The sequence below is a fragment of the Oncorhynchus mykiss genome, chromosome 3 (assembly GCF_013265735.2).
Source record: "Oncorhynchus mykiss isolate Arlee chromosome 3, USDA_OmykA_1.1, whole genome shotgun sequence".
NCBI lineage: Eukaryota > Metazoa > Chordata > Actinopteri > Salmoniformes > Salmonidae > Oncorhynchus > Oncorhynchus mykiss.
The window spans coordinates 73,717,532-73,733,731 of NC_048567.1; the positions used below are offsets into that span (position 1 = coordinate 73,717,532).

At 43.9% G+C, this 16,200-nt stretch overlaps 1 protein-coding gene across 1 annotated transcript; it reads left to right on the forward strand.

Annotated features, from left to right (window-relative positions):
• The first annotated feature begins 2,520 nt into the window (after positions 1-2,520).
• mapk7 (mitogen-activated protein kinase 7) lies at positions 2,521-15,180 on the forward strand. The gene is made up of 7 exons (XM_036975152.1): positions 2,521-2,785; positions 4,740-5,056; positions 8,148-8,307; positions 8,461-10,010; positions 10,275-11,359; positions 14,139-14,272; positions 14,600-15,180. The coding sequence occupies exons 2-7, from the start codon at positions 4,744-4,746 to the stop codon at positions 14,748-14,750; spliced, it is 3,393 nt and encodes a 1,130-aa protein (XP_036831047.1). The 5' UTR covers positions 2,521-2,785; positions 4,740-4,743; the 3' UTR covers positions 14,751-15,180.
• Positions 15,181-16,200: the final 1,020 nt, after the last annotated feature.

Below are 16,200 nucleotides of genomic sequence, written 5' to 3' on the forward strand. Positions count from 1 at the left end.
TCTGATTGGGGATCATATTTAGGTAGCCATTTCCCTTTGGTGTTTGTGGGTTCTTGTCTATGTGTAGTTGCCTGTCAGCACTCATTTGTATAGCGGCATGTGTCGTTGTGTTATTCTGTTCAGTTTGTTCAGTGTTCATTCTTAATATAATAAAGAATGTACGCATACAAAGCTGCGCCTTGGTCCGATTCATACGACGAACGTGACAGCTGTGCGTTATGGCGCGTTATGACGCAGTGCACATAAAAATAACTTTTGCTGGTTCAATTCCCATGTACCGAATTAAAAATACAAGTAAAATTTATATCGCATTTTCAGCTCTACTGTCACAAACACTGTTGTGTTTTATAGCAAATGTGCTCTCAAATACAGTGCGGGTAGGTTACCTATAATGAGATTATTTGTATTTGTCAAACGGCAGCCAGGCATCGATCATCACGTCACCAGAATAAGACCCTCGATATTTATTGGAACGGAGCATCAGCATTTATTTAGTCTGTATCCTAATAAAGTTAATGCTTTCCCGAGTCGTAGTGGGAGGACCACACAACATCTCATCGAGTAACTCCAAGTTTACTTCAATGTGATGGTTATCATATAGAAATATTTAAGCATAAATGCGTTTCCACCTCCATTTCTTGCATAATTAATTTTACCAACACAAAAACATCCCACTATGTCGAACTGAACAAATTGTCCATCGGCATTTATAAAAAATGTACAAGCATTTCATGTTTCCATTAGATCAGTCGTGACTTTTTTCATGCGTCAGGTAATTAATCCGCATGAAATGGTTGGATGGAAGAGTGATTACTAAGTGTAATGAATTCACTCTCCAGAACAGTAGGCAGAAACACGGGGCTAGATAAGAGAAATAGATGAAGGCCTCATATTCCAATACAGTAGTTGGTTGCGATCCACCAATACAAATTGAAAGAAGAAGAAGAGTCTCAAAATCTGGTTGATTTTCTTCCTGACACTCAGAAAAGAACACAGAAGTGTGTCATAGACCCAGTGGGGAGCGTGGTGAAACAGAGGAGTCACTGTCAGTCCTTTTGAGTCAGAGTCTCTACCCGACATGTTAGGATGTATCAGTTATCCTGTTAGAGCTTTTGTGCCGAATCCACTGCAGTGTTTCAGGTGCCACGTTTATGGTCATGTTGCAGCAGTGTGTAGGAAGGAGATTCCAAGATGTGGGAAGTGTGCAGGAGGGCATGAGACAGAGGATTGTGTGGTTTCGGTGGATAAAGTTGTGTGTGTTAACTGTAGGGGTGCCCATGTTGCTGGGGATCGGAAGTGTTTAGTGCGAGAGAGGCAGGTTGAATGGCAAGAATCAGAGTAGTGCAGAGGGTGTCGTATGCTGAGGCAGTGAAGAGAGTAGAGTAGGATGGGTCAAGGGTGAGCGATCCTGAGAGGATTCCAGTGAGTAGTAGATTTGAATGCTAAGAAGATTTCTATCTTCTTAGCATTCATAACAATGCTTATCAACTGCACTGCAGAAATGGAATGTAAAATCACAGAAAATAGATGTTGTGATGGCAGCTGCAGAGATGTATTTGGATATACAACATTTGTTTTCAGAAGAGCTACAGGAGGTGTTGAGTGATGGTGTCCTGTCCTCCCCGGTCGTTGTCATGGTGCAGGAGCAGATAGGGTCAAAGTAGTGGAATGGGGTAGTGAGTTTTTAATGTGTCTAGGGCTACATTTCACTTTCTTAGAGGAACAGGACTAATGAAGATACTTTTATGTATGTAGGCCATGGCTGCGGTCCAAACCTTTAAAAGACACACCCTCGTCTACTTACCCTCACCTTATGCCCTTGGGGGAATCCCTGTCACCATATTGGCGGGCGGTCCAAATTATTAGCCAAGCAAGGGAAGTTTACAACATAAGTCCCTCAGTTTTTCGTCGGCTTTGCGAGTGTACAATTATGTTCACTCCAGGACCTGAAACTACCCATAATTCAATTCGTGACGATTGTACATCTGCTAAGAAAAGTCAGGGAAAACTTAAAAACAACATCAATGGAGAAGTCAGCATACAAGTGTAAGTAAAAACGAATGAAATTAAGTTAGAAATTGTGCTACTAACGCACATGATGGCACAAACGCGTCTCGTAAAAAGTAAATATGTTTTTGTTTGGTTATCTTTTGGAAATTGTAGAAATAAAACATTATCCTTCAGAGGCTCCAGCTAGGCAGGCTAACATTAGTTAGCAAATGAATTTGCTAGCTATCATATAGTAGGTGTATATTAATAATGATATATTTAATATAGACATGCACTCATAATTGCGCGGGATGAACACGGTGGTCCAATAATAATCATTCCTTCCTCCCTCACCCCTTGCCCTGCAAGTGTATACTTGTCAGACGTCATGACACGTCATCAGAAGTGTCCACTTAATTTTGAGGGCTGAGGGGGTAGGGTGTGTCTTTTAAGTGTTTTGGACCGTATTTCATGACTGGCCTCACACCATGACTGGCCTGACACTCCAGTACAGTAGGTGGCGGTGTATGCACCTAAAACTTGGATGAGATCCGCTAACCAAATCCCAAAGAAGAAGAAGAAAACGGAAGACTACAAGGAAGTATATTTACAGTCGCGATAACAACAAATTGCCATGCAATGTAGCGTACTGCTATTGTAGTTTATTTTCAGTTGAACATTAAAAACAGGATTGGCATTTGGCAGGCATATTTGATAAAGGCTTCAGCTCAACTCATGGAAGCAGTCGTTTTGTTGGCCATTGTTGTGGGGCTAGCTATCTTTTCTGAAGACGCAGGTAGGCTAATACCGATACGCCCATGGAAGAGGGTACACTGTTCCTCATTGTCCGTGCATAAAAGGGATTGCGTGGGTATCAGAGTCCTATTGTAGCAGTTGATCTCGTGATGAGATGATTTATTGGATTACCCCAAAATGCAATCCACTAGACTATAATATCTCAGAGCTGATTGTGTGATATTTGACTAATCAGCCAATGATTTATTTATAACATAAATATCTCCTTATTTTGATATGATAATGCAATTTCAAATGTTAGAGATATTGTGAATATTTCATATAACATAGGCCTCATTCTTTTTCATGAGGCAGTTCTCAATATGTGCTTTAGGCTATAGCATACCACAGGAGGCTGCTGAGAGGAGAACGGCTCATATTTATGGCCGGGAACACATTGAAACCATGTGTTTGTGTTTGATATTATTCCACTCCAGCCATTACCACGAGCCCGTCCACCCCAATTAAGGTGCCACCAACCTCCTATGAATGAATAGGGCTATTGATTAGGATAGTCGAGGCCTTTTCCTAGCACCGGTATTATATAGACATAGAAAATTGAAATCTTAATGCCATACGACTGCAACATGGGTTGGAGGTTAAATAAAGTATAATGTTTCTTTAAGCTTAAGACCACTGGTTTCCTCAATGATGAACAGGGCTTTTGGAAAGTATTCAGACCCCTCGACTTTTTCCACATTTTGTTATGTTAAAGCCTTATTCTAAAATGGATTAAATATTTATATTTTCTCCGCAATCTACACACAATACCCCATAACGACAAAGCAAAAACAGATTTCTATACATTTTTGCAAATGTATTACAAATTAAAAACATACCTTATTTAAATAAGTATTCAGACCCTTTGCTATGCGAATCGAAATTGAGCTCAGGTGCATCCTGTTTCAATTGATGATCCTTGAGATGTTTCTACAACTTGATTGGAGTCCACCTGTGGTAAATTCAATTGATTGGACATGATTTGGAAAGGCACCTAAAGACTCTCAGACCATAATTAACATGGTCTCTGGTCTGATGAAACCAAGACTTATGGAGTAAACCTGGCACCATCCCTACGGTAAAGCATGGTGATGGCAGCATCATGCTGTGGGGAAGTTTTTCAGCGGCAGGGACTGGGAGACCAGTCAGGATCGAGGCAAAGATGAACTGAGCAAAGTACAGAGAGATTTTGATGAAAACCTGCTCCAGAGGACTCAGGACCTCAGACAGGGGCGACAGGTTCACCTTCCAACAGGACAATGACCCTAAGCACACAGCCAAGACAACGCAGGAGTGGCTTCGGGACAAATCTCTGAATGTCCTTGAGTGGCCCGGACTTGTACCCGATCGAACATCTCTGGAGAGACCTGAAAATAGCTGTGCTGCAACGCTCCCCATCCAACCTGACAGAGCTGCTTGAAAGGATCTGCAGAGAAGAATAAGAGAAACTCCCCAAATATAGGTGTGCCAAGCTTTTAATGTCATACCCAAGAATACTCAAGGCTGTAATCGCTGTCAGAGGTGCTTCAACAAAGTACTGAGTACAGGATCTGAATACTTATGGAAATGTGATATTTACATTGCACTTTAATAAAAAATATTAAAAAATTAACAAACATTTCTAAAAAAAACTTTTATGCTTTGTCATTATGGGGTATTGTGTGTAAATTGGTAAATTGAGGGGGGGGGGGGGGGGGATTTTAATAAATTTTAGAATAGGGCTGTAATGTAACATAGTGGAAAAAGTAAAGGGGTCTGAATACTTTCCAAAGGCACTATATCTGGACACTGATAGCCTACCTACCTGATTTTAATCAAATGAAATGAGCTTTGACTCAACTGCTTTCAATGTAAAGAAATTAGTTGGCGCTCAGCTGCATAGCCTATTTCAAAAATAGATGTAGCTTTTGACTGGTTAATCATGTCCCTTCCGTTTCCTCTTCTCTTCCCTCAAGGATCATGTCATCCAAGGAGGGGAGAAAAGGTGATACTGCTGAATCCGGGGCTATGGCAACACAGAGTTCAATGGCTGTCAACAATGGCAGGGACAACAACCACAAGAACCATCATGATGAAGTAGGGAGGTTGCACGTGGAACCAAGCAACGAAACAGGCAGTACGGCAGACACCAGCACAGCAGCCAAGAACTTGGCTTTGCTCAAAGCCCATTCCCTGGATGTGAATTTTGAGGTTGGCGAGGAGTATGACGTCATAGAGACCATCGGCACAGGGGCCTATGGCGTCGTGTCCTCCGCCAGGAGGCGGGACAATGGTGAGAGGCTGCCTTTAAGTTTTTGGTGGTGACTGAAAACAATACTAGTTGTCATATCCTTGCTTGCTTCATCCCTGTTATATCAAATCCTCGCAAACTCGTTGTAGGAGCAGGTCCAACGGAGGGAGGACCTTGGATCCTCTCCTCCCATTGGCTTCTGGGTGCTTGGGCCAAGGGGCCTGGGCCCATCCACTTTTCTTATAGGCCTACCTTAAAATATTGCCAGCCCAATTAAAAAAAAAAATATATATATATATATATATATATGTGTTTCTTGATTGAAAATACCCCTCCAAAATAATCAATTAAGGGGACATTTCAAAATGTTTGTACTTCATAATCTCCTGCACCACACCAACATGTGAAAACAGCATGTTTCTATTAGGGCTGGGAATTGCCAGAAAGCTCATGATACGATATTATCATGATACTTATTGATATTATCACTATGTATTTGTGTTGTGATTCGATGTTCCAAACGTAACATACTGCTCACCATAGGTCTGCTGCAGAGGGACAAGAGGGAGCCATAAGATGAGTTTTGATCGGTCATGGAAATAAAATTCATGAATACAAATGGAATCCCTCTTAAAAATAAGTAGAACAAGCTATGAAGGAAAAATAGTGTAGTTTTGGTGCAGGTACAGCAAACTAGCTAAAAAATAATATTGCGATTTTGTCAAAACGATACGATATATCGTCACAAATATCCCAATATCCCGAGTGGCACATCGGTCTAAGGCACTGCATCTCAGTGCTTGAGGCGTCACTACAAATACCCTGGTTCGATTCCAGGCTGTATCACAACCGGCAGTGATTGGGAGTCCCATAAGGCGGCGCACAATTGGCCCAGAGTCGCCCGGGTTTGGATGGTGTAGGCCGTCATTGTAAATAAGAATTTGTTCAACTGACTTGCCTTGTTAAATAAAGGTTTAAAAAAGTGTGTGTGTGTGTGTATATACAGTAGGGCAAAAAAAGTATTTAGTCAGCCACCAATTGTGCAAGTTCTCCCACTTAAAAAGATGAGAGGCCTGTAATTTTCATCATAGGTACACTTCAACTATGACAGACAAAATGAGAAAAAAAATCCAGAAAATCACATTGTAGGATTTTTAATGAATTTATTTGCAAATTATGGTGGAAAATAAGTATTTGGTCACCTACAAACAAGCAAGATTTCTGTCTCTCACAGACCTGTAACTTCTTCTTTAAGAGGCTCCTCTGTCCTCCACTCGTTGCCTGTATTAATGGCACCTGTTTGAACTTGTTAGAAACGTGCCATGTTGAAGTGGTGCTGGAGATGAAGTTTAAAAATGTAAATGTCCCTTTAAGGGCCTGTGTACGATAATTCTAACAATTAACTATAAATCGATGGCAAACATAGTTGAGTGTTTTATTGTTATACACCTGTCAATCAACTAACTGATCACAGCATTTAACACATTCTACTGCTCGCTGTATAATGTGTTTACAGACCATTCAGTGCCTTGATGGTGAGTTTATTGTCATAGTGGCAAATGCAAATAATACTAAAATGAACATGTAATGAAGCATACTATAGAAACGTGTATTTGAATGTAACAACAACACTGTTTAGCTGGGCACATCAGCATGTCAAAGTTAATCATTGCATGCTAAGTGATTTTCATTTTTCGAATGGTTGTGAACTCAGTTGGATTTTATTGTTCACTGTGCTTATCTCTGCCGGTCCTGTGCGTTTGCAATGCGTTCGTGTAAACAATGTATCAATTCAACATCACCAGCCAATGTGATCACACCATCGCTCGCTCGCTCGCTCTCTCTCTCTCCTCCCAAACTTTTCCCAGCAATTTATTTGATACATTGTCTTTGCATTATCCTACAGAGGATGTGTTTTATTTAAGATATGTTGCTCAATCTTTATAAGATAGTATGTAGGCCTACTACTGCAGTGAATTGTCCTGTCATGAAAAGCAGTAATCAGATGACAGGTGTAGCCTGCTGTCTTTTCCCCAGGCATCGCTCCCAGAGCCCAGATTGAAAAGCTCCCCTATTGATTGTTTCTAGGGACAAGAGAAGGACCATTCCTACATCGCAATGCAATGAATAATTGTGTTATTATTTACAAGGGAGTACAGGACTTTGGTCGAGGCTTGAGCCTAAACTGCATTTGAATATCCACTCAAAAAGTCCAGTGTTTTCGAATGCATGTTTCATTCTAAAATAACGGCATCTAGCCTTTGCCTGATTTTGGCAACCATTTGGGTCAGTTAATGGTCTACTCTCGACAGTTTACAAAGTCCATAAAGGCACATTCAGGCCAGTCATAGGGTATATTTTGTCCGGATGTATCAGCATTAACAGATGCCATATGGGCTTCTATAGCCAATCAGACTCAAACTTCCAGCGGCATAGCTAGTTGATGGTTAATTGACAATACGGTAAAACAATATTCAACCAACCTTAACTTTCCTTGATTTGGAAGGCACCTGTGTCTAATAAACGCCTGTTTCAAGCAACTGGAAACAGGTGTTTATAAGACACTGATTGGTAACCAGTTTATAATTGCAATAAGGCACATCAGGTTTGTGGTACATGGCCAATATAATAGGGATAATCAACTCGGGGCTCTATGCGTTCTCTGGAAAATAATGCAACTCCGTGGAAGGTTAGTTCCACTCCGCTAGCACGTCATGGAACACATTTCCCACGTTGTTCATTAGCCCCTCGTTGATTATCCCTTATTTACTCTAGAACCCTTCTAAGGAAGATATCCATACAGGGATCTAACTAGAGTCGTGGCTCTAGTTTGGGGGGGGGGGGGGGGGGGGGGTGTATTTAGTCTGTGATGAAGTCATTTTGTGGGGAAAAACTCATTCTGATTGGCTGTGCCTGGCTACGCAGTGGGTGGACCTGGCTCCCAAGTGGGTGTGTCTATGCCCTCCCAGGCCCCTCCGTGGCTATGCCCCTGCCCAGTCATGTGAAATCCATAGATTAGGGCCTAATTAATATATTTAAATTGACCAATTTCCTTCTCAGTAACAAAATCTTTGAAATTGTTGTGTTTTATTTTTGTTCAGTATTTTTTTTCATCTGGGTAACTTATCTACAGGTCAACAAGTGGCAATTAAGAAGATTCCCAATGCCTTTGAGGTGGTGCAAAACGCTAAGCGTACATTACGAGAGCTGAAGATTCTCAAGCATTTCAAACATGACAACATTATCGCCATCAAAGACATCCTCCAGCCTAGCCTCCCTCACTTCAAGTCTGTGTAAGTAACTGTTATTCTTCATTATATTTCTGGATGCCCCTTATTGGAAAGTACTTCGTTGTTGTTGTAAAATCGAGAAAAAAAACATGACTAGATACAACAAAGCGTAATTTCTCCATCTTTTCTGTTTTGTCCTTGTCTCTCCTCTTCCAGGTATGTGGTTCTGGACCTGATGGAGAGTGATCTCCACCAGATCATCCACTCCCGGCAGCCGCTAACTCCAGAGCACACACGCTACTTCCTGTACCAGCTCCTCCGCGGTCTCAAGTACGTGCACTCGGCCAATGTCATCCACCGTGACCTCAAGCCCTCCAACCTGCTGGTCAACGAGAACTGCGAGCTGAAGATCGGGGACTTTGGCATGGCCCGGGGCCTTAGCTCACACCCCGAGGAGTCCCACTCCTTCATGACTGAGTACGTGGCCACGCGCTGGTACCGTGCCCCTGAACTAATGCTCTCGCTGCACCACTACAGCCTGGCCATCGACCTGTGGTCCGTGGGCTGCATCTTTGCCGAGATGCTGGGCCGCAAGCAGCTGTTTCCCGGGAAGCACTATGTCCACCAGCTACAGCTTATCTTGTCCGTGTTGGGCACACCACCAGAGGGCGTGATCGGGGCCATCGGGGCTGATCGGGTGCGCTCGTATGTGCGGAGCCTGCCGTCGCACGCACCCGTGCCCTTGGCCAAGTTGTACCCGCAGGCCGAGCCTGCTGCCCTGGACCTGCTGGCCACCATGCTGCGCTTCGATCCTCGCGAGCGGATTGATGTGAGCCAGGCACTGGAGCACCCTTATCTGTCCAAGTACCACGACCAGGACGATGAACCCATCTGCGTGCCCGCCTTCGACTTTGAGTTCGACAAGGCGCCCATGAGCCGGGAGCAGATCAAAGAGGCCATCCTGGTGGAGATCCAGGACTTCCACCGGCGGAAGCAGAACAACCGGCAGAGGATCCAGTTCAGGCCCTTACAGAGGCAGGGTGGTGGTGGTGACCAACGGTCTGCTCAAACCTCCACCGTCAACCTGACCAATAACTCATTGGCTTCCATGTCACGACCGACACAGGTATCGCCGATGCAGCCGCAACCAGTGTCAAAGAGTCAAGCCAATCAACATCATATAACGACAGGAGGGAGCCAAACTTTCGCCAATCAGCTGCCGTCCTTTAGTAAACATGCCCCGCCCCTTTTAGAGGTGACCCCATCCCAACGTCTGACCCACACATTGCCTCCCCTGACCCAGGCAGAGAGTTGCCAGGACGTGGACATGCCCAGCGCCAACTCGGACAGCGGGCAGCCTGAGATCATAGACCTGATCACACCAGTCTCTTCCCAGGGCACCTCACCATCTGAAGCTCTGAGAGAAAGCTCGAAGGTGGAGGAGCTAGTACCCACCAGCCAGGGGGGACCTCTGACCCAAGTCACTCAAAGTCAGCTAATGTCTCAGGGCCAGGCTGCGTCTTCCGTGTCCTCCACTTTAGCACACGACACCATGGCCCCTCTGCCCAACTCTGTGCCTTCTCTCATGCTCTCCCAGGCCCAAGCTCAGTCGCTTTCGCAGTCCCTCACTCAGTCATTGTCCAAGGGGGCGAGGGGAACAGCGGGGGCAGGGGAAGGGACCAGGAAAGATGGAGCCATTTCGGAGGACACCAAAGCAGCGCTCAAGGAGGCCTTGCGAAAGTCGGCTCTCAGAAACAAAGCCAGAGGTAAATTGTACAAGTCTACACTTTCAAGTCCTCTTCTTAAAAAGGGCTGACGTGCTTGCCTCTTACTGTGTTACTTTTTAAAGGAGTAGTTCAGTATGGGTATTTTAAAAATGGAAACTGGTGAACATTGACTTTTATATTGGGTTTTGGTTAGAAACCAAAGCAGTCTCTCCTTGTCCATTGACTACTTTCAATGTAAGGAAGAAATATATATATTGTCTGCACTACCCTTTAACGAGAATATTTCTTGTGTTCTCTCTTCAGATGGAGGTCCAACAGCGCTGAGTATGGATACAGGTGGAACAGGTCTGACATGCTCCCTAACCTCCTCCCTCTCTCTTCCGGAGCTACGGCGGCCCGTCACAGCCCAGGAGCGCCAAAGAGAAAGGGAGGAGAAGAGGCGGAGGAGGCAGGAGCGAGCTAAGGAGCGGGAGAGGAAGATGAAAGAGAAGGAGAGAAGAGAAGGGGACTCATTGGGTGGGGTTCTCCTGAGCGACAATGACAAGAGCCTATTGGAACGCTGGAAGAGGATGATGGACAGCCGTGCAGACAAATCACAGAACCCCGATGTTGACACAACCAAAACTAAGGGCTGCAAAGTGAATTCCCACCTCAGCGGGAATTCGAGCGAAAACACCCAGGCGGCAATGGCTGTAAACCACACAAAATCGGATAAGGAAGCAGGGGAGATTCAGACTCACAAACAGACGGTACCCCAAATAGAGCCCAATCTGTCAGGGATGTTCCAGCCACTAAATACCCAGGGCTCACTGCTTTTCTCTCTGGGCCAGACAAAGGGAGAGGAGATGGGGCGTGTGGCTGTGAGTAGAGGGATGGACATGGTGGATGGAGCCTCCTGTGGCTTAACTAAAAACAACACGCTAAAACCGACGCAGGGTGAGTACGATGGGCCAAGGATCTTCAACTGTCTGGGGAATTGGGCTGGGCAGCAGGTAGGGGCCGGGACTTCCCAGCAACAGCAGCTACCCCTTAACAGATCACCCCAAGCCTGCCAGACAAGCTTCCCTCAGCCGCACCCCGTGGGGACTTTCTTGACGAAAGCCCCAGCACTACCATCGAGCGAAACCAATGGCAACATGAGAACAGGGGGTGGTCAGAACAACATCAACTCTCACCCTAACTCAGTCACTAGTGGGGCCGGGCCCATGGAGAAGCTGTGCTCGGCACTGAGAGAGAAGCCCGGGTCCCACACGCAGAGCCCTCTCTGCGGGGCCTTAGGGGCCCCGTCCCTTCCTCAGCCCAGCTTAGGGTTCACAGACACCGGACAGCCGGGGCACGCTGTGGCCCCCGACATCCACACGGTCACACTGCAGCTCTCAAAGTCACAGGTGGGTCTGAGTGGAGGGTCTCTGACCTTCCTTTCTTCCTAATATCACCCTCTCCTAGACCCCCCCCCCCCCCTGTTATATATTTTCTTAGCAGTATTGTAGTTATGTGTTTTTAATATTTTTATTCGAGTCAGAATATTGGCCATATTTTGTCTGGTAATCCAACATTTGTTTGGGGGGGGGGGGGGGGGTTATAAAGGGAGATTAACTAAACCACTAATTTAGAAAAGCTAGAGGGTGGACTTGGGACAAAATAGTGATAGCAAAATAGTGACAGTCAACTGGCTGGGACTTGGCATGGGTTAAAGGTGATAACAATACAAAGCATATACCTTTTTTAATGCCTTATGAGTTAAATTGTCAAACCCTATCAAAACCCCAAATTATAAACTGTTTTTACCTCCCTTTGTAAACAATGGAATTGTAAACGCTGTGTAGCTAGAAAACAGAGGGGGGGGGGAAAAGTATAATTTAAAAAGTATAACAACATTGACTACTTCATAATCCCAGTAGCTCTCCATGGCGCTGCCACAGGAAGTGATCAATGGCAAAGATAGGAGGTACTAACCTCTAGCTTTTCTAACTCTATGGTGTATTTGTATTTTATCTGTATTTATTAAGGATCCCCATTATCAGCTATTCTTCCTGGGGTCCAACAACATTAAGACAGTTATATACAGTTGAAAATATTACATTTCATAACACTTTACCCAATACATGAATTGTTTTCCCTCAAGCCAGTACACTCCTCTATCACATTTCAAATACAACATCCATGTGTATGTGTGTGCAGAGTGTGTGTCTTATGTGTGCCTGTGTCTCGTCACAGTCCCTACTGTTCCATAAGGTATTGCGTTTTTTAAATCTGATTCTACTGCTGCATCAGTTACCTGATGTGGAATATAGTTCCATGTAGCCATGGCTCTATGTAGTAGTCAGTTCTTGACATGGGGATTGTGAAGAGAACTTTGGTGGCATGTCTTGTGGGGTGGACATGGGTGTCTGAGCTGTGTGCTAGTAGTTTAAACAGACAGCATGTCAACATTTCTTCTTACAAAAAGTGATGAAATGAATCTCTCCTCCACTTTGACCCGCAAAAGATTTCGATTTTGTTAGCTCTATGTACATTTAAGGGGCCAGCCGTGCTGCCATGTTCTGAGCCAATTGTAATTTTCCGAGGTACATCTTTGTGGCACCTTACCACACAATTGAACAGTAGTCCAGGTGTGACAAAACTAGCCTGTAGGACCTGCCTTGTTGATAGTGTTGTTAAAAAGGCAGAGCTTTATTGTGGACAGACTTCTTAGCTACTGTTGTATCAACATGTTTTGACCATGACAGTTTACAGTCTAGTGTTACTCCAAGCAGTTTAGTGACCTCAACTTGTTCAATTCCCACATTATTTATTACAAGATTTAGTTGAGGTTTAGGGTTTACTGAATGATTTGTCCCAAATACAATGCTTTTAGTTTTAGGAATATTTAGGACTAACTTATTCCTTGCCACCCATTCTGAAACTAACTGCAGCTCTTGTGTTGCAGTGATTTCACTCGCTGTCGTAGCTGATGTGTATAGTGTTGTCATCCGCATATACATATACACACTGGCTTCACTCAAAGCCAGTGGCATGTCGTTAGTAAAGATTGAAAAAAGTAAGGGGCCTAGACGGCTGCCCTGGGGAATTCCTGATTCTACCTGGATTATGTTGGAGAGGCTTCTATTAAAGAACACCCTCTGTGTTCTGTTAGACAAGTAACTCTTTATCCACAATATAGCAGGGGGTGTAAAACCATAAAACAAGTTTTTCCATCAGCAGACTATGATGGTTAATGTCAAAAGCTGCACTGAAGTCTTAACAAAACAGCTCCCACAATTTCTTTATCATACATTATTCTGAGCCAATCGTCAGTAATTTGTGTAAGTGCTGTGCTTGTTGAATGTCCTTCCTTATAAGTGTGCTGAAAGTCTGTTGTCAATTTGTTTACAGTAAAATAGCATTGTATCTGGTCAAACACACATTTTTCCAAAGGTTTACTAAGGGTTAGTAACAGGCTGATTGGTTGGCTATTTTTGCCAGTAAAAGGGGGTTTTACTATTCTTGGGTAGCAGAATTACTTGTGCTTATCACCAGGCCTGAGGGCACACACTTTCAAGTAGGCTTAGATTGAAGATGTGGCAATATTGTCAGCTATTATCCTCAGTAATTTTCTATTCAAGTTATCAGACTCCGGTGGCTTGTCATTGTTGATAGACAATTTTTGTACTTTTTCCACACTCACTTTACTTGGGATGTTTAGCGTCAGCGTTTTTTGCTGGCATGTGATATTTCTTTGCTAATCTTGCCAATGGAATTTTAAAAATAATAATAATTGGCAATATCGGTGAGCCAACTGATTCACTGAATGATGGAGCCTTTGCCTTTTTTTTTTCAAATTTTATTTAAGGTGCTCCAAAGATTTTTACTATCATTCTTTGTCATTTCTTTGTTTCATAGTGTAGTTTCTTCTTTTTATTCAGTTTAGTCACATGATTTCTCAATTTACAGTACGTTTGCCAATCGGTTGTGCAGCCAGACTTATTTGCCATTCCTTCTGCCTCATCCCTTTCAACCATATAAGTTTTCAATTCCTCATCAATACACAGGGATTTAAGTTTTTACAGTGCATGCTTATCAGTAACTGGAATAAGCAATTTCATAAGTGTCAAGTGTAGCATCTGGTTGCTCCTCAGTACACACCACAGACCAACAAATATTTTAACGTCTCGTTGCCACTCTCAGGTGGAAGATGTGCTGCCTCCGGTGTTCTCTGTCACCCCTAAGGGCAGTGGGGCAGGATACGGAGTGGGCTTTGACCTGGATGACCTCTTCAACCAGTCCCTCACTGACCTCCAGCACGCAGACCTCAGAGACAGGTGAGTCAAGCTTTACACCTACACCATCATTCCTGGAGCAGTGCTGCGAAAGACTGTGAAAATAAATGATCCACCAGCATAGTACAGTCGGGTCGGCACTATAGTGTAAAAGGGTATAGATTTTACTGTGTATTTACAGGTAACCTAACAAGTCTAACACATTTGTGTATCAGTGCGTAGTTTAAACAAGTATACCCCAGAAACCACTGTAGATGCAAATGTTATATCATACATACATTTGGAGTTGGTGTACTGTCAGTCAAAAATATAATTATCACCAGCAGGGGAACGTTTATCAAACCCTCCCTCTCTTTTCTCCTCCATCAGTTACAATGACTCAGGCCCCCTCTCGGCCTCCCTGCTCTCTGATTGGCTGGAGGTGCACCGCATGACTCCGGCTGACCTGGAATCGCTACAGCAGGAACTACAGCTAGGATCTCCCATGATCCTCTCTGACTCCATCCCCTCTGACACCTGACTCCCTCCTTCTGGAATAACAACCAAGACACTGGAGGTAGAAATAGCCCCTTACCAGACATCAGGTTGCATTGTCTGCATCCCAAGTGCATTCCCCACACAGTGCACTACTTGGGAGTAGGTAAATAAATACTATACAAATAGTCTAGTCCCAGATCTGGGACTGCTATACAGGGTATTTCATCCTGTAATGGTACCTTTAGTCCCTATGTAGTGCACTACATTTGACCAGGCCCATAGGGCTCTGGTCAACACTAGACCCTTGTGTCCCTACATTTAGAAGTTTTCTAGAAAGGAGGAGTCTGAGCCCTGGGTTATACGCTTTGTAATAGACACTCTTAAAGGTTAATCTATTTAATAGTTTTTTTGTTTTTCTAGCATTTCTTCATGCAGTGTTCATGGTTCTTTTAATAAAGATCATTGGGTCATAACTTGTATGATTGCTGCTGTTTTACAATGGGCCCTGAAGGAGAGGAGAGAAGGTGGTTTGTTAACATAATTGAAGCCCATGCCGGTTATTACACCAACAGAGGGGAAAATACATTGATGACATCACAATGACTGGGTCATGTTCATTAGGGCACGCAACACAAAATACTTTGCAGTGATTTTAACGTTTGTTATGAGTCCAGGTAGTCCTACCGTTTCAGTCCGGTGTCTTCCGTTTGGTCTCTAATGAATACAACCGTGATCAGGAATGATTTATTAGGAACAGGCCAAAACTCAACGTTGTCACTATTAAAGCAACCCTGTTGAATCCTCTTCGCTACCATTCGCTGTCAAAAAGTTGTCGTTTTGTGTTACTGGAGAGTTGAGGGGCTTGTAATTTGAGAGTTGACAATCGTTCACCACAGTGAATGGGTGTGAACGCATGAACAGAAAATGGAGATTAGCTTTGGCAGGTAATCATGTTTCAACATGTTCAGTGCAATATTAATCTGTTGATCATTATACATTTACACATTTATAAAACACAGGCTGCCACTCAAAAGAAGAAAATTAAAAACAAAGAAATACATAGTTTAAGTAATAATACATTCTGTTTAAGCAGGATAAGAAAAAGTGGGCCTCCACCCCCAAAGACAAAGCAATATCTATTGCACTCCACACTGCCCTCACCCACCAAGATAAGAGGAATACCTATGTGATATGTTATATGTGATATGTTCATTGACAGCTCAGCGTTCAACACCATTGTGCCCTCCAAGCTTTTCACCAAGCTTAGAACCCTGGGAATGAACACCTCCCTCTAAAACTGGATCCTGGACTTCCTGACAGGCTGACCTCAGGTGGTGTACGTAGGCAACATCACCTCCGCCATGATGACCCTCAACTCTGGGGCCCCACAGGGGTGTGAACGCTTTGTCCCCTCCTGTACTCCCTGTTCATCCACACACAACACCAAGTTTGGTGGTGACACGACGGTGGTAGGCCTGATTACCGGCGACGAT

Coding starts and splice junctions, on each gene's coding strand:
- mapk7 (XM_036975152.1), top strand. CDS start 4,744: ATGTCATCCAAGGAGGGGAGAAAAGGTGATACTGCTGAATCCGGGGCT. Junction 8,308..8,460: donor CTCCCTCACTTCAAGTCTGT/GTAAGTAACTGT, acceptor CTCCTCTTCCAG/GTATGTGGTTCTGGACCTGA. Junction 14,273..14,599: donor CACGCAGACCTCAGAGACAG/GTGAGTCAAGCT, acceptor CTCCTCCATCAG/TTACAATGACTCAGGCCCCC.